Raw genomic sequence first — 23,979 nt, 5'->3', positions numbered from 1 at the left:
TCCTAACCATGCTCCCACACCTCCCGCTACCTGGAATGCCTTCAGGAATCTCTTCCAGCGCCGCTCCTCGCTGGATCTGGGTTCCAGTCTCCTCACCACCACCACACGTACTGCCAGACGTCAGCTTTGTTACTGAACCTTTATGATCCTGTTTTCTCATAAAATGGAAATATGATACTCACCTCTTAGTGTGTTATAAAGATTAAAGCAGTTAGAAAAGGGTCCAGCACATCGTACATGCTCCGCAAATGGGAGCTACTATTGTTCTCATCTCCACTCCGAAGGTCCATGAGGATGACATGAGGAAACACACGGGAAAGGGCCCAGCATACAGTAGGTGCTCAGGAATTGAGGACGCTGCTCTTCCTGCTTGTGACATTTTATAGCTCTTAAGGCAATTCTGTCATCTTATGTAGCTTTAAACATGCATCTCTCGGGACTTCCCTGGTGGTCCAGTGGTTAAGACTCCGCACTCCCAATGCAGGGGGCCCTTGTGCCATCCCTGGTCAAGGAACTAGATCCCGCATGCCTCACGGTGCAGCCAAAAAACTAAATATTTAATTAAATAAACATGCATCTCTCCTGGGCTTCTTTCCCTCTCCTCTCTCCCTCCACTCCCCAGTGAAACCCCTGAGGGCAGGGGCCACGTCTCACCCAGGTCTCCATCCCCTGCCCCAGCCCAGGCCACACACCCAGTAAGCACTCAACACACTGAACTGTGTTCACACTTCAGTCCAGCTGGTTTAGGGAGGCCACCAAGCCACTGTGGCCTGTCCCAGAGCTGAGAACCTGGAGGGAGATGCCGATTCCCACTGCTCACATCTGAGCTTCCTTGAGTCCTCAGGTCATGCTGGGAAGGAAGACATGATGTAATGGGCCAACTGTGGGGGCAGCGTGGGTCCCGCAGGTCAGGCAAAGAGCTGTTTCAAATACTGAGGAAACTTGGACTGGGTTAGGAGCTGGAGCTGCCTTCCAATGCGCTGGAATCAGGGCAGGGCGAGCCCTCTACCTCCCACCCACCCCCCCCCCATCCCCCAGCCCATTGTTGTCACTTAGAACAACCTCTGGCTACTCTGGCTTAGGAAGGCGCCATATGGACCTGTTTTTCTCTCTGAGGCACCTCTACACCTCAGGCACACACATGCTGGCCTTGCCAGGACATACATGTTAGTGACATGAGCCTGGGGATAAGTGGTTTCACACCTGCTTCTTCGGGGCCCCAATGCCTCTCCCAGCCTGCGAACGACGCAAGGTGTCCCAGGCTGTGTGTCCCAAGATAGTGAAGGCTCATGTGACTGCTCCCTGGAATAACAGGTGTGCCCAGCCTGGATCTCTGACATGTAATTTGAGGATCTCTGGAGGTCATCGAGTACAACCTCTTCATTTTAGAGGGAACTGAGGCCCGGAGGTGAAGGGGCTTGTCCAGGATGAGCGGGGACAGGGACCCTGTCCCCTGACCACCGCGGAGAGCCTACCACCCCTCACGGCCTCGAGGCGCTGCAGTAGAGGCGGCGGCTTGCGTCACCTTTACCCAACGCCCAGCACAGTGTGGCTCCTTGATACGCAGCCACGAAGCATCTCCCTTTTACAGGTGAGGGGACCGGCCCAAAGTCACACGCGTTTGAGCGCCAGAGCTCGCGCCCCCATTCCCGATTTCCTTGAACCTTCGCCACATCCTGTTACCGGCCAAGAGACGGGACCCTTGTTTGTGTGGGCCACTGGCCCTCCAGTCACTCGAGTAGGTGGCGAGGAACTTTCGCAACGCAGGCACAAGAAGCTGGAGGCGTGACGCCGGAATAGGCGCGAGCGGGCGAGGGGCGTGAGCGCGTGGGCGGCAGGCAGGGCGCGTGCGCGGCGGCCCCGAGCTCCGATTGGCTCCTGCGGGCCGGAGAGGCGGGGCCGTGTGCGGCGCTTCCTCCGCCTCTGCTTCCGCGTAGCAGCCCCGGGAGCTGGAGCCGAAGTGGGTTTCAGAGTGCCGGCCGGCGGTGAGGCCGGGGCAGCAGCTGGCGGCCGGGGTCAGGGCAGGAACCTGGACTGAGGCGAAGGGCGCTGCGTCCCTGCAAGGTGAGAGAGCGGCGACGCCCTGCAGGGGCCCCCGCCCCGGACGGGGGTGCGCCGTGCCGTGCCTGGGCACCCCGGCGAACCGAACTTGACCCGTCTTCTGACCACCACGGCCCCGACCCCTTCCACCTGCCCCGACCTCCAGTTGGCTGAGGACTCCCACCCCTGACCGCGCTAGTCAGCACACCAGTGCCTCCAGCCCTGGTTGTTCACCTTCGTAGATCAGTTCGGGACCCCTTCCTTACTCAGTGAGAGCTTGAAGGGCTCCGGACTCTCCACTAGCTGCTTTTTTTCTTTCCCTCTGCAGATGGACGGAACAGAAGGCAATGGGGGGCAACCCGGCCCCGCTGATCGGTCCCATCGAAGCAGCGTGTCCTCCGTGGGAGCCCGAGGTGGGTCCCTGTCCCCAGTCTTCTCCCCGCTGTACCCTCCTAGGGCCCCAGCCCTGAGGAAGTGGCCCTGGTTTGTCATCTCTTTCAGTGAAGAGAATCTTATTTATTAATTAACAAATAAGGTCTGTTGAGGTGTGGAAAAGTGACAAGTCAGTCAGGTATTAGCTATACTTTGCACCTGAGGCATTTGACACACTGACTTTCTGAAATCGGTCAACTAGCCAGAGGCCAGGCAGGATTGGAACCCTGAGTATATTGGCCTCGAAGCTGAGTGCTTCTTCATGGTACCTGTGGTTCCAGTGATGGAGAATTGAATCTGGCTGCTCTTTCAAGGGTCTCCTTTTGGCTCCAGGCTCCAAATAGGCATCCCACAGGCTGTCACAAGGGAACACTCAACTTTTTGGATTGTACTTCTGTTTAACACTGAAAGCCCATCGTGTTGAGTCCTGAGTCTTAAAGAGTCCCACGGAAGCTGAGCGCTGGAACTGGCTTTACCCTGGGGTGGCCTTGAGAATCCTCTGTCCCCATGTTAGCTTGGGCCAGAGGGAGATAGTGATTTGCTTAAGGATGATAGCTCTCTCCCTCCCTGCTTGATTTACTAACTACTGTAACCTCAGGATGGGTTCAATCTATCTCTGCCTCAGTCCCACCTGTAGAATGTTCTCCTTCGGGGGAGAAGCACACCAGAGTCCTTGGGGCTGCCAGGGGAGTGTGTGTGGGTGCAGCAGCCCTAATTTTGAACTTCTGGGGGTTAGGGTGGGTCTAGGCTGGTCCCTGGGCTGGAATTGCTAGGTTTCTGGGTGGTTTGAGGGTCTTCAGTAAGTCCTAACAGACAGCACTCTTCACGGGGTCCTTAGGGGATGCCGGGGCTCTGCCTCTGGAATGTAGCCTTGGTCACCCTAAGGGTTGCAGGGTGGGGGCTGCAGCCCCAGAGCGGGGAGTGGAGGGCGCCTGGTTGGCATGCCTGGGCAGTGGGCCCAGCTGACCCTGCCTGGCCTCCATCGCAGCAGCCGACGTGCTGGTGTACCTGGCGGATGACACAATGGTGCCCCTGGCCGTGGAGAACCTGCCCTCGCTCACTGCCCATGAGCTGCATCAGGCCGTCCGTGAGGTCCTGCAGCTCCCGGATGTTGCCCTGGATGCCTTTGCGCTCTGGCTTGTCTCCCCTTTGCTGGGTAAGAGTTGGCAGTGAGAAGCCCAGGGGGAACGGCTGGAAGGGCGCTGACCAGTGGGGAAGGAAGGGGCAGCTTCTGGAACCTCTGGCCGCTATACATCGGGGGAAGGTGGGACATGTTTGTGTCCTGGAGCTGGCCGTGGCTTTCAGGACCCAGAGCCCTGAGAGGTGGCCTGGCTCCTCTGCCCCCGCCTCTCTTTTCTTTGTGCTGGAGGCAGAGGAGGGGCCAAGCCTACCCCTCAGCCTCAGTGCTGCTGGAGCCTGCACATCAGGAGGGGTGGGGGCGGCGGACAGGGAGGGAGGGGGCGCGTGTTCACCGAGCACGTGGTCTGTGCCACAGCCTGAGCTGGCATTTTGCAAGCAGAGTTTCACCTTATCCTCATGGCCCAGCCTGGTCACGCAGATGAAGAATTGAGGTTTGGAGCCATGGGACCAGTGAGTGGTGGGACCAAGATCAGAATGGAAGCCTGGGTGGCCCCCAGCCAGCCTCCTTGAGCTGCATCCTGCTCCGTGGAGGCAGGGAGGAAGGTGGGACCCGGCCCAGGAAGCAGCCACCCCTGAGGATGGGACTTTTCCTGAGGGTGGGGAGGATGAGTGGGAACCCAGCTTCTCTGCAGGGGGCCTCCAGCCTTGCCTGGTTTCTGGCCCGTGATCACCCTGTCCTGCCCTTTCAGGCTGAGATCCCAAGGCGGGCGGGTGGAGTGGGAGTGAGGGCAGTGGGAGCCCTCCAGCCCGCAGGCCTGGGGGACATGAGGTGGGGGGGAATGGGGAGCTCCCTGGGGCCTCAGAATAGGGCTTCTAGCCTGCTGGCTTGGTCAGGAGAGGGGCCAGGAGAGGATGCCCCAGCTGGTGCCGGGACCACGCATGTTTTCTGCACTCATTCCCCTCCCTTGTAGAGCAACAGGGGCAAGAAGGGTGTGCCTGGTCCCTGGGCCCCTAGGAGTTTGTGCCTGTGCCCTGGAGGGAGGGTATGCCCACTTGGTCGGAGAGGGAGTGCCTGTCTCCCCACCCCCACCCTCTAGTGGGAGCTTCCTGCCCAGCTACTGCTCTCGCCCACCCTCTTCCTGCTGATCCGTCTCTTTCCGCTGCTCCCCACCCAGCTCAGCTGCCCCTCCTTCACCCTTCTGGCTGTTGGTCAGGACCGCGGGCCCCTTGGCTCGTGTCTCTGCAAAGCTGGGGGTGGTTTCATGGGGCCCCTGCCCTACCTCAGGCTCCCTGTCCCTGCAGTGGGGCAACTCACTTCCTCCCCCACTCCCTCGTCATCGCATTCCTGCTCCCCCTTCACCGGAACATGAATGGGCTGCCTGTGTGGCCCGTGGGTCACCCTGGGGCACCGCCCCATCCCAGAGGCCCCAGCACAGAGTCAGCGCCCGCTTTGTTCCCAGGCTGGGTTCAGGAAGGCTGAAAGGCCGCTTCAGCTTTGACTTGGGCCCTCAGAGCTGTTGGTCCCGCACCACGCCCGGAGTGGGTGACATATGCCCCAGGGACGGGGTGCTGTCTGCTGGAGCCGCCCTTCAAGGTGGATGTTTGGGAGGGTTTGACCTTCTGCATGCCATTGTCACTCTGCATGGAACAGGGCTCCAGGGACTGTCAGTCTCGTTGAGGTGACAGCCCCCAGGCAGGAAGGCCCCATCTGGAAGCGTGGGACGGCAGGGTCAGCGCAGTCCTCTTCTGATAACGGGAGTCCTCTGAGCTGCTGGGGCTCGGGGTGAGGCTGGCTGGGGACCGTGGACAGTGTCCCGGGGTCCCAGCTAACCACTCACCTCATTCGTCTCACAAGTATGTGCAGAGCAGCCCGCCCACAATCTCGTACTGGGCAGAGAGCTAGACGCTAGGGGTCCGGTGAGGAACAGGAGTGAAAGTGTCCCTGCCCTCAGGGGACTCACGGTCTGAAGTGTGCCGGGAAGGCTTGCCAGGAGCAAGTTGCCAGGAGTGCTTCCTGGTGGAGCCACTGATCCTGGCGGCAGCTGGGTGGCATGACGTTGAGGCAGGGAGCTTGCAGGATGGAAGATCAGCTGGAGCCCAGAGCCCCCGGGGGAGTTGCTGGGGTGGAGGCTGGCGGGGCAGAGGCCCAGGCAGGGCCAGGAGCAGGGGAGAACAGCCCCTTGGCCCTTTGGGCCTCAGTTACCAGCTTTGGGCTCTGCTTCCTAACGGCGGTGCTGGAGCCATCTGTACCACCGGCCCCAGCACCTTCCGTCTGCCACAGCCTCTCAGCTCCAGCCCATCCTGGGCACAGTAGGGAACAGTCAGAGGCTGACTCTGCCTGGAACCTGACCCCCTCTCATTGCTGTGTGGCTTTGTTTTTTTTGTTTGTTTGGGTTTCTTTTTGTTTCTTTGGCTGAGCCACACTGCATGCGGGATCTTAATTCCCAGACCAGGGATCGAGCCCGCGCCCCCTGCAGTGGAACTGCGGAGTCTTAACCGCTGGACTGCCAGGGAAGTCCCTGTTGTGTGACTTTGGACACACCTTAACTTCTCTGAGCCTCATTTTTCTTCTCTGAGCCTCATTTTCATTGGATGAAATGAGGGTAGGGTTATTGCAGGGCAGTTGCCTTTAACCACTTGAAATGGTTCTGGACACTTTGTGCCTACTTCAATTAATATTGGTCATGACTGCGTCATCGTTGCATTGTTGTTGTTAGTGGGTGGCAGTCGCACTGGTCAGGGCTTCATGACCGCTTCCCCTCTCGTCCTGCAGAGGTGCAGCTGAAGCCCAAGCACCAGCCCTACAAGCTGGGCCGCCAGTGGCAGGAACTGCTGCTGCGATTCACCGACGCTCCGGACGATGACGTGGCCATGGGTCAGTGCTGCTGCCTGTGCGTCCCTGTCTCGGGCCCACCGGGGTCTGGAGCACGGACCCCGGGCCCAGCCAGGCCTCCCCTGGCAGGTGGAGCTGCCCTGGCTGAGAGGCAGGGCCGGCATCTCCCCCAGAGGAGGGAGGGATCCCTTAGAGGAGCCCCGGACTGGGGCTGGGGGCACAGTGAGCAGCTTGCGATAAGCCACGCCCCCTATCGCTGGACAGCCCGGGGGTTTTCTGAGTGGTGGTGGAGGAGGCTTGGGGAATGGAGACTGGGCCAGTCGGGGAGAGGGCAGAGCTGGCTGCGTGGGGCGGCCGGCCGGTGACCCCCTCCTTTCTCCCCAGATGAGCCTTCCCTGCAGTTCCGGAGGAACGTGTTCTTCCCCAAACGGCGGGAGCTCCAGGTGAGGCAGGGATTCCCAGGCGGTACCACCCAGGTCTGGCGCCCTGTGTCCAGCCTCCCCTTGTCCTGACCCCTGGACACTGGTGCCCCTCCCAGCTGAGCCACCCCTCCCTGCCACACCGGCCTGCAGATCCATGACAAGGAGGTCCTGCGGCTGCTCTACGAGGAGGCCAAGGGCAACGTGCTGGCCGCTCGGTACCCATGCGACGTGGAGGACTGCGAGGCCCTGGGCGCCCTGGTGTGCCGTGTGCAGCTCGGGCCCTACCAGCCTGGCCAGCCCACTGCCTGTGCCCTGAGGTGAGGGCCAGCGTGACCTGAGGCAGGGGCCCGAGGTGGGGAGGGTGACCTCGGAATCCTGGTTACAAGTGGTCTTGCCAGGTCCTGGAGTCAGGAGGCCCTGACGCTGTGTGACCTTGGGTGAGTCACCCCACCTCTCTGAACCTCCTTTTCCTCGTCTGCTCTGGGCTGAGGGGCCTGGGCAGTGGGAGATGGGGGAAGTGACGTCCGTGAGAGGACCCCCAGAGGTGTGTGAGGGTGGAGCCCGGCCTCCGTGTGAGGTCAGGGGGAGTTGGGCTTGTTCTTTTTTGGGGGTCGCAGCCAGGGTGTGGCCAAATACTGAGTCCCAGTTGTCAGTGACAGTCTCACTTAGTCTCGAGCTCCAGGGATGAGGCCCCATTTCCCGGACGTTCCAGTATGCCGGCTCTGTGCTTCCTACCATCTCTCTAGAAGCCGTGCTCTTTGCTGTGTGAATTGGCAGGGCCTGGGGTCGTGACGATTGAGCTACCCTGGAAGCAGACCAGGCTGTCTCTGAGCTCCGTGGACAGTGATCTTAAGGTTTAGAGATATTTCCAAAGAAGATGAACTTTTTTTTTTTTTAAACTGGTAACAGTTATGTAGCCTTTTTTTTGAATTTTTTAAAAAAACTTACTTATTTTATTTATTTTTGGCTGCGTTGGGTCTTCGTTGCTGCGCGCAGGCTTTCTCTACTTGCGGCAAGCGGGGGCTACTCTTCCTTGTGGTGTGCGGGCTTCACTGCGGTGGTTTCTCTTGCTGCGGAGCGCTGGCTATAAGGCGCACGGGCTTCAGTAGTTGTGGCGCATGGGCTCAGTAGTTGTGGCTCGTGGGCTCTAGAGCGCAGGGTCAGTAGTTGTGGCACACAGGCTCCGCTGCTCCGCGGCATGTGGGATCTTCCCGGGCCAGGGCTCGAACCCGTGTCCCTTGCATTGGCAGGCGGATTCTTAACCACTGCACCACCAGTGAAGCCCTGAAGATGAACTTTGAACACAGCCTGTCCTAGACCCAGGGCTCTAACCCACACCAGCCCTTCAGGGTACAGTTGTGTTGCGGGGGGAGGATGCACAGAGACAGGGCCCTGTGTCGGGGCCCAGCAGGGGCTACCCTGGGCTCAGTGGAGCCTGAGTGATCCCAGCTGAGCTGGCTGGAGGCTGGCAGCCGTAGAAATCCTGGCTCTCGTGATAGGCATGTCTGGTCCTATTGCAAGTGACAGCAAATCCAGCTCAGACTATTTGGACTTGAGGGACTTTGTCAAGAAATGGACGGGTCTGGGGTGATTGAGGTGCAGGGGCTTCAGTTGGGTACCCCCAACCTGCAGATCCTGTCCTCACTCTCCTCGCCCAGCCCTGTGTCCTCTGGGCCAGCTCTCAGTCAGACAGGCTCTTGTCTCGTGGTGGCCAGGTGGCCACAATAGTTGCACATTGGCAAGGAGAGACCTCATCCCTCACGTGACCAGAGTTCTAAGACTCATCTGGTGACTGGGCCCACGTCCACCCAAAGGAGACAGAGTGGCCAGAGTGCTGATTGGCTGAGGCCCAGATCCTCCCTTAGGACCTGCCATGAGCCTGCACAGATGCTGTGGACTGACAGTGGGAAGGCGGGATTTCCAATGACGAGTGGGCGCTGTGGCTGGAAGCAGGGATGTTGGGGGACAGATGATGAAGACGCCTACGGCAGCCCTGAGAAGTGGGGGCAGCCCCCTGGATACCCCTCCTCATGCCGCCCTGCAGTTGGGCCTCTCTGGGCATCAGGGTCCTTCCTTGCGTCAGCCCTGCTGCAGGGCCAGCCATCCCTTCCCATGGCCCGGGGTGTTGGTCCTCCAGAAGCCCCTGCGGGGACCCCTCCCCTCTTTGGTGACAGTGACAACCTCGGCCATATTTGTTTGGCACCCACCACATGCCAGGCGCCTGCCGGCACCCGTCCATGTGAGTAGGGATCCGTGTCCTTATTTAAACGTGGAGACGTAGACTTGGAGAGGGCGCTCACTGCTCCTAGGCTGGGCCCTGGCTGCAGTCCACCTGGAAGGGCCAGTGCCTGGCCAGAGTCAGGGGGCTGCCTGAGGGGGAAGAACGGTGCCGTCACGCCAGGATGCTTCCCGACTCTGTGTGTGTGATTGAAAATGCCCTTTCCTTCATGAACCTGTGCTGATGAGTTGTAGGTTGGTGGTTTTTTTACCTCCCTATTTGGCAGAACAGAACATTGATAGCTCTAGGACCACTTCTTGGTTGCGAAATCACCAGTTTAGAAACTGAAACCTTCCTCTGGCCACAGTCTGCTTCTGGGGTGGGCCTGGTTTCAGCTCTCATCCCGGTCTCCTGACTTCTCCTTCAGGCCTCTCATGCTGCAGGGTTCTCGGCAGTGGGCTCTCCGGGGGTCCGTGTGCAGGGTGCCCCCTGCCCTCCCCACGCCCTGGGAACCTCGGCGCCTCCCCAGCCTGCCGGCATGGAGCCGCCCTCATGCTGGGCCCTGTTTTCCTTCCTTCACAGGGAGAAGCTGGACTCCTTCCTCCCTGCCCACCTCTGTAAGCGGGGCCACGGGCTCTTCGCTGCCCTCCGGGGCCGTGGGACCAAGGCCGGAACTGGCGAGCAGGGCCTGCTGAACGCCTACCGCAGGGTGAAGGAGGTAGCCGGCAGCGAGAGCGAGCACGAGGCCTCCCTCAGCCCCCACTACCGCGCCTACCTCCTCAAGTGCCACGAGCTGCCCTTCTACGGGTGAGCGGCTCCCTGGCCGCGGCCACAGCCCCAGGCCCACTGTCCCTCCCTCAAGACCCGTGAGCCCATCTCCGTTCCCGCTGAGCTCTGTCCTCACGCGAGGTGTGTCCGGATGCCAGCACCTGGGGCCCCGCAGGTCCCGGGCTGGACACTCGTCCTCCGCCTTCCCCATCACGGGCTAGGACACCAGACAGGTCCTCTCCTTCCTCCTGCCGCAGCCACGTGGTCCATGGACCTGCCCACCTCCCCCTCGGCCAGATCTCATTCATGCAGGCACGTCTAGCCAATAGCTCTTGTGTGCCTACTGTGTGCCCGCACCCTCTAGGTGCTGGAGACCTCAGTAAACAAAAGAGACCGCCATCCCTGCCCGTGAAGAGGCCGTTCTAGTGGCGAGAGAGACAGCAAGCAGTAGAAGCCGAGAACAGACTACAGGGGGGCAAGGGAGCAGCTGGACGGCCCGTGAGGACAGTGGCCGTACTCCACAGGGTACTGTGGCTCAGGCCGCATGGCGGTACCGCAGGAGGGGAGACGCGGCCAGATTCCAGAGACGTTGGGGGTGGAGTTGAAGGAATTTGCAAGATGTGCAGTACAGGAGGTGAAGGAGAGCAGGCAGAGAGGACTCCAGGTTTCTGCCTGAACAGCTGCAGGGTGGCCTTGTCATCAGCTGAGACAGGATGGTGTGTGGCGGGGGGCAGGTCAGGGAAGTTCGGGGGCTTGTCCTTGAACGTGTTGATTTTGAGATGCTCTCCAGCGACCCAGGTGGCGATCCTAGCGGGCATTTGGGTTTCTGAGTCTAGACTTGGGTAATGGGTGAGTCATCAGCATGCAGGTGCTGTTTGAAACCAGGAGCCCCAGCAAGTGAGTGTGGACCAGACAGAGAAGGAGCCCGGCCAGCAAGGCGGGAGGGTCTCCACCAGCCCGGCGAAAGGAGGTGTTGAGGAGGAGGGAGTGACCAAGCCTCACGTGCTGCTGCTTCAAGGTCAAGTTCAACAGGTCCCGAGTGGCTGATAGTTGACCTTGGCTCCAGCATCTTGGGGGTAGCAGTGGGTGGAGGACAATGAGAAAAAGAATCAGTGAGTGTAACCAGCTCCTCAGGAGCTGCGCTGTGAGATGGAGCCCAGAGGCGGAGCAGCAGTGTGGGTGTGGGGCAGCAAAAGGTCTTTAGCTTTTATGGTGAGCGAGATGCATGTGGCCGCTGTTTGGGTTGCTTCAGTTTCCTCAGCGGATTAGGAGTCCCAGCCCTGAAGCGAGCCTGTGGGAGTCTTCCTGGAGTGGGAGCACCGGGCCGTGCTCTTGGAACTGAAGGTAGAGCGTGCTTGTCTCCAGTCCTGTCCTCGGGGCTGCAGGATTTTTTTTTATATATATAAATTTATTTTGTTTTTTTATTATTTTTGGCTGGGTTGGGTCTCTGTTGCTGCGCACGGGCTTTCTCTAGTTGCAGCGAGCGTGGGCTGCTCTTCGTTGAGGTGCACGGGCTTCTCATTGCAGTGGTTTCTCTTGTTGCGGAGCACGGGCTCTAGGCACGTGGGCTTCAATAGTTGCAGCACGCAGGCTCAGTAGTTGTGGCTTGCGGGCTCTAGAGCGCAGGCTCAGTAGTTGCGGCACGTAGGCTTAGTTGCTCGGCGGCATGTGGGATCTTCCTAGACCAGGGCTCGAACCCGTGTCCCCTGCATTGGCAGGCGGATTCTTAACCACTGTGCCACCAGAGAAGCCTGGGGCTGCAGGATTTAACTAGGGCTCTGGCTTAGCCAGGGCTGAGGGGGCGTGTGGGCGAAGGCCCAGGGCAGCCAGAGGAGAGGAAGAGGCCGTGGCCGGGCAGGATGGAGGAGGTACAGCTCAGCGGGTGGGTGTCCTAAGGTTGATGCGCCCTTTCCCTTTCTTGGTGTCGAGTCCTGAAGCTGCTTCTCTGCCTGGGCAGCCCCTGGGGGACGGTAGGCAGCGGGGCTCTCCCAGCCTCCAGCAACCACAGCCTGCAGACCCTGAGCCCTTGGGCTCCTGGCTGTTCCCTGAACGTAACTTGCTCTGTCCCACACCCGGGTTCATGCTCTACCCTCTGCCTGCAGTGCCTACCCTTTGCTGTGCCACCCAGTTCCTCCTCCTGCCTGATCAGCTCAGATGCCACCACCTCCATGAAGCCTCCTTCTCGCCGCCCCCTCAGTTTCTCCCTCCCCTGGGGTGGGTTTCCATTTAACTTCTGTCACCCAAACAGCTTAAGCTTCTCAGGTGCCTGGGACAGGGGCTGGCCAGAGCATTCCCTGGTGGGTGAACCCAGACCCTGGGCCATCTGTTCTCGCTGCTGGAGGGGACAGCCTAACCCCACTTTCCCTCCCCAGGTCTGCCTTCTTCCATGGCGAGATTGACAAACCAGCCCAGGGCTTTTTGCACCGGGGAGGGCAAAAGCCAGTGTCTGTGGCCATCAGTCTGGAGGGTGTGCATGTCATTGACAGCAGGGAGAAGGTACCTGCTGCTCCTTCAGGGTGGGACCTGGAGTGGGGGCCTCACTGGAGAGGAAGGGAGTGGGGTCATTACCCAGGCCTTCCTGGTTCCCTTGGGCTTCTGGCTGGCCTGGGAGCAGGTGGGCGGCCTGTCTGGCCTCCTTCCCTCAGATGTCCCTGGGGCTTCCACTGTCATCCCGGGGGCTTCCCTGGGTCTGCTGTGGGTCAGCTCTCCTGCCCAGCCTGCTAGGCAGGGCGGTGGCGTGGACAGGGGGAGGCTGCAGCTGGAGACAGGTGGAGAGTCTGGTAGGGCCTGGCTGCTCTGCCTGGCCAGTGGCTGGAGACTAGCTGGTGGTTTTCCAAAGAAGCCCTGGGAGCTTCTCCTGCGGGACTGGGGGCCCTCCTTCCTGCATTTGGTGCTGGTTGTCTCGGCTGCCTGTGTAGGAGGTGGTGTCGGCAGCCTGCCCTGTGGGCCCCTCTGCGCCTGGACAGGGGTCCCTGCTAAGCCAGCAGAGAAGTTTGGGGGAGACTTCTCGTTGTCCCCAGGGAGGGATCCCAGCCCTTCCTGGGCATCTGTGCCCCAACATGCCGGGCCCACATCCGGCCTCCTGCTGAGATGCTAACCAGCTGATCGCAGGGGAAAGGCCTCCCCTCCCCACCTTCCTTTCCCCGAGTCACTACCCCAGCTGTCAGGAGCTTGACCCACTGATGAGAAGTGCGTGGTTTAGGGGGTCTCATCCTCCCTGGACCACAGCCTCCTTTGAGGGTCTGATGGAAGCGGGGCTTCTTCTCCTGAGAGAAACTGACACCTGAATTTAGGCTCAGCCTTGGAGGTAAATAGCCTGGCCAGCTGTATCCTCCTGGCGATGCCCGCGTGGGATGGGGCAGGGGAGCAGGCCTCTGCCCAAAGGAGTCCAAGCTCTGTGTCTCCCGCTGGCCAGCACGTCCTGCTGGGCCTGCGCTTCCAGGAGCTGTCGTGGGACCACACCTCTCCCGAGGAGGAGGAGTCTGTCCTGTGGCTGGAGTTCGACGGGGACAATGAGGGCACACCGGTCAACAAGCTCCTCAAGATCTACTCCAAGCAGGTAGTGGTGGGTGTTGCCTGCACTGGGGGTGGGGATGGGGGTCGGGGAGGGTGTGCTCAGGGGGTCCCAGACTATTGGAGGCTCCAGGCTGGGTGGCAAGGAGGTGAGAGGGCTGCTGAGGGCCTGGGGACCAGGGGGCCAGCTCCTGCTGACTGGGAGCCACCCTTGCGGGTTCGGAAGGCCTGGCCAGGTGGTGGGGCAGTGGTTGGTGGAGGGCTGCCCGGTACTGTGTGACCAGCCCGCACTGGCTCCCTCGGTCCTTGAGCCCCCAGTGAGCGGGGCTCTCAGGTGACGAGCAGGCATGGAATGGCTAAGACCCCTCTTTGCCTTTGTTTCACTTTCATCCATTGGGCACCTGGTCTTCCCAGCCAAACCTTCATCCCCGCCCCTTCCCCTCCCACCCTGGTTTCTCCAGAGAGCCCTTCCAGGACTCAGGGCCTCCTTGCTCTCCGCCCCAAGCACAGAGACGGGCTCCAGGGACTCCTGTGAAAGCACGTGCCCCCTCCTGGGGGCCCGCCACAGCCAGGCTTCTCCCGTTGCTCCCTCTACGCCTTCCTTCCCACCGCTGCACCCACTGCTCCAACCCCAGCAGCCTCTGCCCTGCTACACCCGATACCCGGTGCCTGCTCTTGCTCCTGCAGGCTCCCCTCCTGGGCCCTACGGGCCCCTCCCACCTCCTGCCCTTCTCCCCCTGTCTCCCCTGCTGGGCCTCCTTTCCAGGGCCTCGCAAGCAAGGGAGTTCTCTCCCTGTCCTAGCTCTTCCCTCTCTCATCTTTGAACACTCGGCCGTCCCAACCTTTATGCTGATGACATCACATTTTCTACATCACTCTTAGTTCCCCGATCAGGGATCAAACCCATGCCCCCTGCAGTGGAAGCGCGGAGTCCTAACCACTGGACCGCCAAGGAATTCCGTAGAGTTCTTTTTTAAGTAAACATTTTATTGAATTATAATATACATGTAGAAAAGTGCCCAGCTCTTTTTTTCAATATATAAATCTATTTATTTATTTTTGGCTGCGTTGGGTCCTGGTTGCTGTGCACGGGCTTTCTTTAGATGTGGCAAGAGGGGGCTACTCTTCGTTGCCGTGCGCGGGCTTCTCATTGCGGTGGCTTCTCTTGTTGAGCATGGGCTCTAGGCGCGTGGGCTTCAGTAGTTGTGGCACGTGGGCTCAGTAGTTGTGGCTTACGGGCTTTAGAGCACAGGCTTAGTAGTTGTGGCACACAGGCTTAGTTGCTCCTCGGCATGTGGGATCTTCCCGGACCAGGGCTCGAACCCGTGTCCCCTGCATTGGCAGGTGGATTCTTAACCACTGCACCACAAGGGAAGCCCCCCAGCTCTTAATCTCAACAAATTTCCCCAAAGAAACCCATGTAACACCTTTCAGATTAAGAAAGACCCCTTGAGCCCCCTCCCAGCCTTGCCCCCACCAAGGGACCTCCGCATCCTGACTTGTGTCACCCCAGAGTCATTCTGCCTGGTTTTGAGCCTTAGGGCAGTGGGTTCCCACAGTGTGTGCTGTTCTGCCCGGTGTCTTGCGCTCAGCCCTGTGTCTGTGAGCTCCATCCTCGTCCCCACTGCAGGTGGCAGTGCTTTGGTCTTTCATGCGGCTCTCGGGTGTTCCCACATGTGAATTTGCTGCTGTTGACTTTTCCATACCATAGCGGACGGGCACTTGGGTCTCCAGTTTGGGACTGTTGCAGACAGTGCTGCGTGGTCAGTGTTGCACATGTCCTCTGTGTGCGCGTCCAGGTACGCGCCCAGGAGCCGACAGGCCGGGTCACAGGCAGGTGCTGTGCTCGGCGTTCACCCACGGTGGCTGGATGCTGGCTGCGGCAGTAGTTAGTACTGTCATCGTGAACGTTCAGCCAGTCTGGTGGGTGAGGAGGAGTATCTCCTTGTGTTTTCTTCCTTTATTATTTAGTCACTTTATTGAGGTATAATTTACAATAAAAGTGAGTTTTAACACGTTCACACACCCTTGTAACCACTGCCACCACAGGCAAGCTATGGAGGTGCTTAGATACATCCATGTATCTTTCTAGAGGGGAAATGTCTATTCACGTCTTTTGCCCATTTTTTTTTTCTTTTGCCCATTTTTTAATTGGCATTATTTCCATCACCCCCAAATCTCCATGTGGTTTTAATTGACAACACACACACACACACACACACACACACACACACACACACACACGCACACTAATGAGGTTGAGCATCTTTTATGTGTGTATCCACCATCTGGATACCCTGTTCATTGCGGTCTTTTGCTAATTTTTCTTTGGGGTTGTGCTTTTCTTTTTTTTAATTGTTTTGTACATTTTGCTTCTGATTTAAGACTCACCTCTTCACCTGCTACTTGACAGCTCCCCTTAGCTATCCCTAGAGTTCAGCTTTCTCCAGAATGTCATAAACACATGCATCATAGTTACCCAGGAGAAATGGAGATATATGTCCACACAAGACTTATACTAAGATATTCATAGCAGCTTTGTTTGTCATAACCAAAGAATTGGAAACAACATAAACGTCTGTCAACTGGTAGATAGATAAACAAATAGTGGTCCAGCCCTGCAGTATCTATACTGTATGCAGCCTTCTGAGCCTGGCCTCTGTCACTAAGCTTCATGCTCCTGAGATTCGTCCACATTTCGTAGTGTAGCGGTTCGTTCCTGCTGATTGTTGAATAGTATTCCGTTGTATGGATACACTGCAGGTCAGCTCTTCACCCACTTGTTTGGGTTGTTTCCTGTTTGGGGCTTTTGTGAATAAAGCTGCTCTGAACATTTGAGTACAGGCTACTGTGTGGGCGTGTGCCTTCATTTCTCTTGCATAAATACCTAGGAATGGGATTACTGGACTGTATGATAAACATATAATCAGCTTTACTAGAAACTACCAAATGGTTTTCCAAAGTGACTGCACCATTTTGTTATCCCACCAGCAATGTCTGAGAGTTCCAGTAGCTCCGCATCCTTGCCCAGCACTTGGTGTGGTCAGTTTTTGTTTGTTTGCCATTCTAATAACTGTATGGTAGTGATAAGTCATTGTGGTTTTAATTTGCATTTTCATAATGACTAATGATGTTGATTATCCATCCGTGTGTTCATTTGCTATCCATAGGTCTTCTTTGATGGAATGTCTGATCAAATCATTTGTCCTTTTTTTTTTTTTACTTTTTTTTTCCTAACATCTTTGTTGGAGTATAATTGCTTCACAATGGTGTGCCAGTTTCTGCTCTACAACAAAGTGAATCAGCTATACATACACATATATCCCCATATCTCCTCCCTCTTGCGTCTCGCTCCCACCCTCCCTATCCCACCCCTCTAGGTGGTCACCAAGCACCGAGCTGATCTCCCTGTGCTATGTGGCTGCTTCCTACTAGCTATCTGTTTTACGTTTGGTAGTGTATGTATGTCCATGCCACTCCCTCACTTCGTCCCAGCTTACCCTTCGCCCTCCCCGTGTCCTCAAGTCCATTCTCTATGTCTGCATCTTTATTCCTGTCCTGCCCCTAGGTTCTTCATAACCAATTTTTTGTTGTTGTTGTTTTTAGATTCCATATATATGTGTTAGCATACGGTAATTGTTTTTCTCTTTCTGACTTACTTCCCTCTGTATGACAGACTCTAGGTCCATCCACCTCACTACAAATAGCTCAATTTCGTTTCTTTTTATGGCTGGGTAATATTCCATTGTATATATGTGCCACATCTTCTTTATCCATTCAGCTGTCGTTGGACACTTAGGTTGTTTCCATGTCCTGGCTATTGTAAATAGAGCTGCAATGAACATTGTGGTACATGACTCTTTTTGCATTATGGTTTTCTCAGGGTATATGCCCAGTCGTGGGATTGCTGGGTCGTATGGTAGTTCTATTTGTAGTTTTTTAAGGAACTTCCAAACTGTTCTCCGAAGTGGCTGTATCAATTTACATTCCCACCAACAGTGCAAGAGGATTCCCTTTGTCCATTTTTTTTTCCTTTATCCATTTTTTAAATTGGGTTGTTTTCTTACCAAGCTGTAAGAGTTCATTATATATTCTGCCTACCGGTCCCTTATCTGATATATATTTTGCAGATGTCTTCTTTCAGTCTATGACTTGATGTTTTTTCCTAAAAAATGTCTTTTAAAAAGATGTTCTTAAATCTTCCAGTCCATTTATTTTGTATCTCCATTTATTTGTCTTTGATTTCTTTCACTAACATTTTATGGTTTGCAGCATACAAGTGTTGTGCATCTTTTATTAGATTTATCTCCCCCTCCCCCTTTTTTGGTGCTACCAGAGATGGTACTATTTTTAATTTCAATTTCCAGTTATTCATTGTGGTGTATAGAAATGCACCTGATTCTGTTACCATATATCCTTTTATCCTGTAACCCTGTTGAACTCACTCACTATTTCTAGTATCTTTTTTGCAGATTCTTTGTGATTTTCTGTGTGGACAGTTACATTGTCTATGAACAGGGACAGTTGTATTCTAACTTTCCAGTCTGTTTGCCTCTCAGTTGTCTTGGCTGATAGCACTGCCTCGGACCCCCGTTACAGTGGTGAGTAGGTGTGAGCAGACATCCTTGACTTGAGGGGAAAGCATTCAGTCTTTTTTTTTATATAAATTTATTTATTTCTTTTTGGCTGTGTTGGGTCTTTGTTGCTGCTTGCGGGCTTTCTCTAGTTGTGGCGAGCGGGGGTTACTCTTAGTTGTGGTGTGCGTGCTTCTCATTGCGGTGGCTTCTCTTGTTGCGGAGCGTGGGCTCCAAGCGTGCGGGCTTCAGTAGTTGTGGCACGCGGGTTCAGCAACTGTGACGCGCGAGCTCTAGAGCACAGGCTCAGCAGTTCTGGCGCACGGGCCTGCGGCATGTGGGACCTTCCCAGACCAGGGCTCGAACCCGCGTCCCCTGCATCAGCAGGCGGATTCTTAACCACTGCGCCAACAGGGAAGCCCAAGCATTCCGTCTTGCTCTGAGTAGGTGTGGTGTTAGCTGTGTGTTTTTCATAGACGCCTGTCGTCAGGTTAAGGAAGTTCCCGTCCATTTCTAGTTTGCTGAGTTGTATCCCGAGTGGATATTTCATTCTGTCGGATGTGGCTGAGGTATAACGGCAGCGTCCCCGAACCTCAGGAGCATCAAGCGGTGTTAGAGAAACTCAGAGGGCTCAGGGTCTGTCCCCACCGGCTGCCCGCTGCCCAGCGCCCCTCTCAGCTCAGCGCAGTTCCCTCGGGGAGGCGAGGAGGCCGGTGTGGAGCCCGGACCCGCCTGTGCACGGTTCCCTGCCCTGCTCTCCCTGCGCAGGGCAGCTTGTGTGGCTCTGGGGAGGCCTCGGGCCACCCCATCGGGCAGCTGGGCACCAGCTGCCCCCTTGGCCTCTGACCCTGCTCCCCAGCGGGTTCTCTTAGGACACGCGGCAGGCATCTGTTCACCTCAGTCCCTGCTGTGTCCTGCCGCCTGCAGCGGGGTGACACTTCATAAACACATGCTGCCTAAGCGACACCACCTGCTGGCAGCTTTCTGTCTGTGGGTCTGCAATCCCCTGCCATCCCCGCCATATGGTGCCCAGACCGTGCCCGCTGACATCTGGTCACATCACCTTTTATGTCAACATGCATAACGTTTCCAGTCTGTTGAGAAGACGTCACTTTAGAAGAACGTGCCCAGAGGGAGCCGCTTTCCCCGCCCGGTGACCTCACCACCGCCTTCTCCTTGACTGCGGGTTCTTCTCTCAGCGAACTCACAGGCCCAGAGAGCCCTGCCCCCTCCTCCCTCCCGACCTGCGCCTTCTAGCTAGAGTGTTCCTTCTTTCCCAGCCCATCTCTGACCCCTGAAGTCCCCCCACATGGGAGGCCTCCCCTGCCTCTGGCCCACAGAGCACACCCCCCTTCCTTCTCCTTGCGTAAAGCGTGTTGGTTTCCTCATTGCCTCCCCCACCAGAGGGCAGGGGGCTGTGGGTTCGGTTCATCTGGCTCTGCAGCAGGTAGGGAGAGGTGGGCCTGGGCCAGGGCTCCCCCCGCCAGGCCTCACGCCGGCCCCCTCTCCTCCCCAGGCCGAGCTGATGAGCAGCCTCATCGAGTACTGCATCGAGCTGAGCCAGGCCGCGGAGCCCGCCACCCCTCAGGAGAGCGCGGCCGGCCCGGCCTCGGCCCCTGGCTCCTCACCACCCCCCACTCAACACCCCCAGCTGCGGAGGCAGGGCAGCGTGGTGTGCAGCCGGATCCAGCATCTCTCCACCATCGACTACGTGGAGGAGGGTGAGTGACCCCCTCGCGGTGTACACGTGTACCTACGCGCGTGCACACGCACGCCATGGGGAGCTCTGGAGGGTAGGGAGGTGGGGAGCAATTCCAGACCCGGTGAGTTAGCCTCCAGCGGCAGGACCTGGCTTGGGGCGTGGGGGGCAGGCTGGGCACAGGTGTCCCATCGTCTGAGCTCTGCGACAGGGAATCTGAGGCCTCTGGGGCTCTGGCAGTAAGAGCCCTTCTCCGTCCCTTCTCACTGCTGCGTCCGCAGACGTGTCCAGATGTGAAAAAGTAGAAACTACCAGTGTCTGTTATTAAAGGTGTGGGTACAGGAACGATGGGCCCACACCCTGTGGGATCAGTGCAGCTGGTAAAGATGCCATACGTACCCTAGCACACTGTGGTGTCTTGGATCGAGTCCCAGAACAGACAGCGGACATTGTGGAAGAACAGGTGAAATCCACAGGTTTGCCGCTTAGTTGATAAAGCTGTACCAGTGTTCTTATCTATGACACAGACCGTGGTAACAGCCGGACCGTGCTGACACAGGAGAGGCTTATGAGGATATGCAAGCACTCTATGTATTATCTTTGCAACTTTTCTGTAAGTCTAGAATTATTCCAAAATAAAAAGGGTTTTTTTTTTTGGTTTTCAAATGGCAAGAGGTTCACAAAATAGCACTGAGTAGAAAATATCAGGTACTAGGAGAAAATCAGGCACGAGTACTAGGTACTAGGTGCTCATTAGCATGCGAGACAGCGTCCATGTGCACAAGGAGGGAGGGACCCCTTTGCAGCCATCAGCTGCTGTAACTTTCCTTTTTTCTTCGTGCTTCGTTCTGGCATTTAAATTTTTACAAGCATGTCATTTTTATCATCGGAAAAAGCAAAATAATTTATAATTTTTCTCTGACACACTTGTTCCCACAGTTGCTGTCTTCCTCTCCTAGTGAGCTCAGCCCCTTCCCCCGCCATCCCCTGTTGGTGGACATCATAGTTACAGTTGACCCTTGAACAACACCGGTTTGTGCTGCGCGGATCCACTTACACGCGGGTCTTTTTCAGTAGTAAATACTGGTTGGTTGAATCGGTGGATAAGGAGGAACCACGGGTCTATGAAGGGCCAACTGTAAGTTATACCCAGATTTTCGACTGCGCAGAGGGTTGGCACTGCCCTAGGGCTGACTGTAGCTCTCAGCTACTGCAAACAACGCACCCGCAGCCAAATCCTTACCTGGAATCCGAACTGTTTCCTCAGGATAAATTCCTAGAAATGGGGTTGCTGGGTCAAAGTGCGCCCACTGTGCCCGCCCCAGGGGGAAAGGAGGCACCTGCCCTCCCCACCCTCACCCACGATGGCTGTTATCGTCCTGAGGGGCGGAGAACTCACTGGAGTTAGGGTTTGGATGCTGGTGAAGTGGCATCGTTTCTACACGCTTGATCACGTACAGTTTCTTCCTGCGTTGCTGTTCATTTCTGTTGCCTGCTTTTCTTTCGTGGCTTGAGTTTTTAAATTAACGTCTTATGTTAATACGGTGTATTTGTCAGAATTAATGAACCGATATGATGCAGTATTATTAACTAAAGTCCTTAGTTTTAACCTAACGTCCTTTTTCAGTCCCAGGGTCCCATCCAGGACACCACCCTACATTTGGTTGTCATGTCTCCTTAGGCTCCTCTTGGCTGTGACAGGTTACTCAGACTTTCCTTGTTTTTTGATGACCTTGACAGTCTCGAGGCGTACTTGTCAGGGATATCGTAGGATGCCCCTTTATTGGAATTTCTCTTACGATTTTCTCATTATTAGATGGGGTTATGGGTTTGGGGGAGGAAGATCACAGAGGTAACATGCCATTTTTACTACATCATATCAAAGGTACCTTATCAACATGATTTATGACTGTTGATATTAACCTTGATCACCTGGCTTGAAATTTTTAACTTTTAAGAAGTCTTTTTAGGGACTCCCCTGGCGGCCCAGTGGTTAGGACTCCAGGCTTCCACTGCCGGGGCCCTGGTCGGGGAACTAAGATCCCGCAAGCCTCGCAGTGAGGCCAAAGAAAAAGAGGTCTTTTTATCTCATTGAGGGTTACCTTCAGCCAGTAGTATGTGTTATAGGTATTTTGTGGTTTTGGCCTGTTCTTTTTTTCTTCTTCTTTTTTTTTGGTAATTGAATTATAGTTGACATACAATATATTATATATTGTGACATATATAGTGATTTTGACAGAGTGATTCAGTATTTTTATATGTTACAAAATGATCGTAAGTCTAGTCACCATCTGTCACCATACAGAGTTATTACAATATTATTGACCATATTCCATGTGCTATATATTACATCCCTGTGACTTACAGCTGGAAGTTTGTACACCTCTCTGGTCTCTTCTTGAACAGGTTTAGACAGCACAGCAGGCCCAGCATCAAATGCAAACCCTGGTGGCCTCTGATTTGGAGGCTGGCCACCCACCCCACGTGTCCTGTCGTTGGTGGGAGAGCTGGGGTGGGGCTGAGGCTCAAAGCCGGCAGGAGTGAAGAGGAGAGCTCATCCTGAACAGGCTCCAGAAGGGGCTCCCCTGGGACTGGGCCCCCTCCCCTCAGCGTGTCCCTCTTGCTCCCCGACAGGTGAGCAGATCAAGCGGGTGAAACCGAAGCGCAGCACGTCCTTCTTCAGCCGGCAACTCTCCCTGGGCCAGGGGACCTACGCCGTGGTGCAGCCCACCGAGAGCCTGGAGCAGGGCTGAGGGCCGCGGTGCCTGGTGGGAGGGCGCGGGGGCAGCCCCCGGGCGTGGCCCAGCATCATGCTACCTGAGGGGGAGCGCTGGGAGGAGGGCAGCCTCAGCGTGTGGACAAGTCACTTCTGTACCCGGGACACTGCCCGGGCTGCGCTGTGCAGAGCCAGCTGGGGGCAGCCGCAGGATCCCTCCTGCAGCCTGCCTGCCCTCCCTCTGGACACTGGGCCCCGCTGCAGTCTCAGGACCAATCTGACCAGGCACCGGCCGCCCCCTCCCACCCAGGGACTCGCCTTTGTGCCCCTCTCAAAACGGACAGTATCCCCTGCCCTGAAGTCCCCGCTGGAGGCAGGTGTCCCCACTGGAGGAGGAATAGGGCTCAGGACACTTGCGCGTACTATGTGTCTTTGGTCTTTCCCCTGGACTTTGGTGACCACATCCCTGCATTCCTTCTGCTGCATTCCAGCCCACACCACCAGGCTGGGACGTGGCCCTGCGGGGAGAGGGCAGGGGGCCTCCCTGGACTGAAACACAGCAGGAACAGCGAAGGTGAGGCCCCCACCAAGCCCTCCCCGGCTGGGTGAAACTGGATGGCCCCTGCGCCCCTCACTCAGGCCTCTTTTGCGGGCAGGAGACACTCTGACCAGGAGGAAAGTGTGCTTGCTCATCTTTGGTGATGCCACTGTGCTGGGAGCTGGCTGTCCTGTGGACCAGCAAGTCCACTGGACCCACGGTCCACACCCGGAGGAGCTCCCAAACCCCCTTGGGCTTCAGGTTTTAGTTTTGATCTTTCTTTGTCTGCTTTGGTTCCATGAAGCCTGTGAACTTGGGCAACTCACAAGGTTGCTGCCACCAGCCTCAGAGCCACTGGCGCTCCTTCCAGGATGGCGCTGTGGTTTCACCCAGCCTGAGCCAGGGGGCCGGCCCATGCACGGGAAACCCCAGGACGGGAGTGGTCTCCTCCTTCCTGAGGACCTTGTAGGTAGGCTGGATGTGGCCTGGGCATGGCTCTTCCCACACCCGCCTGCCTTCCCCCAGATGAGCTGGCCGCGGGGAGGGCCTCCCAGCCCTCGGGCTCCTCCGTGGTAGGTCCCTGGCTTTCATGAGCGCTTCCTGGGACTTGAGGCAGTCCCAGCTCAGCACAGGCTTTGCTTTGTCTTCCCTTCCCAGGGGAGAATGTGGGAGAGGAAATGTGAACCTCTTGTCTCTGGATTTCCAGTCACCTCCTTCTCTCTTTGGTGACTCTTGAGCATTCCAGATGTTTCGAGGTGGCTTGCCTTTCAGCAGTAGGGACTGTTATCTGTCAATACACAGGCGTCTCCAGTCCTTTGGAACGTCCTAGCCGCAGGACACCTCATCTCTCCTCCTGGAGCCCCTCCCCGGCTCCCAGCTCACTGTTCAGATGCCAGGTGCATTCTTACCTGATGGGTTGAGGGGCCTGGCGGGGGGGGGGGGGGGGGGCGGTGGTGTACACACAAACTACTTGTTTTGACTCTTCAGCCTCTTTTTCCTATTTTCTTAGCATCCACTGTACCTTAACTTTTTCTGCCTGCCCTTTCGGGCAGAGCAGTATCTTACTAAGTGTCCTTCGAATATTCTTATCCTTTCATATCATGTGACTTATCAATAATAAAATCAATTTCCAGCAAATTTTGGGGT

At 56.6% G+C, this 23,979-nt stretch overlaps 1 protein-coding gene across 5 annotated transcripts; it reads left to right on the top strand.

Annotated features, from left to right (window-relative positions):
* Window positions 1–1,903: 1,903 nt before the first annotated feature.
* Window positions 1,904–23,970, top strand: FRMD8 (FERM domain containing 8). 5 transcript variants are annotated; one of them, XM_067748376.1, is made up of 11 exons: window positions 1,904–2,064; window positions 2,369–2,453; window positions 3,461–3,628; window positions 6,326–6,427; window positions 6,770–6,828; window positions 6,958–7,124; window positions 9,608–9,832; window positions 12,166–12,289; window positions 13,209–13,352; window positions 19,397–19,601; window positions 22,214–23,970. In XM_067748376.1, the coding sequence occupies exons 2-11, from the start codon at window positions 2,369–2,371 to the stop codon at window positions 22,330–22,332; spliced, it is 1,398 nt and encodes a 465-aa protein (XP_067604477.1). In that variant the 5' UTR covers window positions 1,904–2,064; the 3' UTR covers window positions 22,333–23,970. The 5 variants fall into 5 exon arrangements, with proteins under 5 accessions (XP_067604477.1, XP_067604476.1, XP_067604475.1 ...); XM_067748375.1 differs by lacking the exon at window positions 22,214–23,970 and adding an exon at window positions 20,107–22,205 and having other exon boundaries at window positions 3,464–3,628; XM_067748374.1 differs by lacking the exon at window positions 22,214–23,970 and adding an exon at window positions 20,107–22,205.
* Window positions 23,971–23,979: the final 9 nt, after the last annotated feature.

The sequence above is a fragment of the Pseudorca crassidens genome, chromosome 9, assembly GCF_039906515.1.
Source record: "Pseudorca crassidens isolate mPseCra1 chromosome 9, mPseCra1.hap1, whole genome shotgun sequence".
NCBI lineage: Eukaryota > Metazoa > Chordata > Mammalia > Artiodactyla > Delphinidae > Pseudorca > Pseudorca crassidens.
Note: the sequence above shows the minus strand (reverse complement) of the source record. Positions and strands in the feature narration are given on the sequence as shown.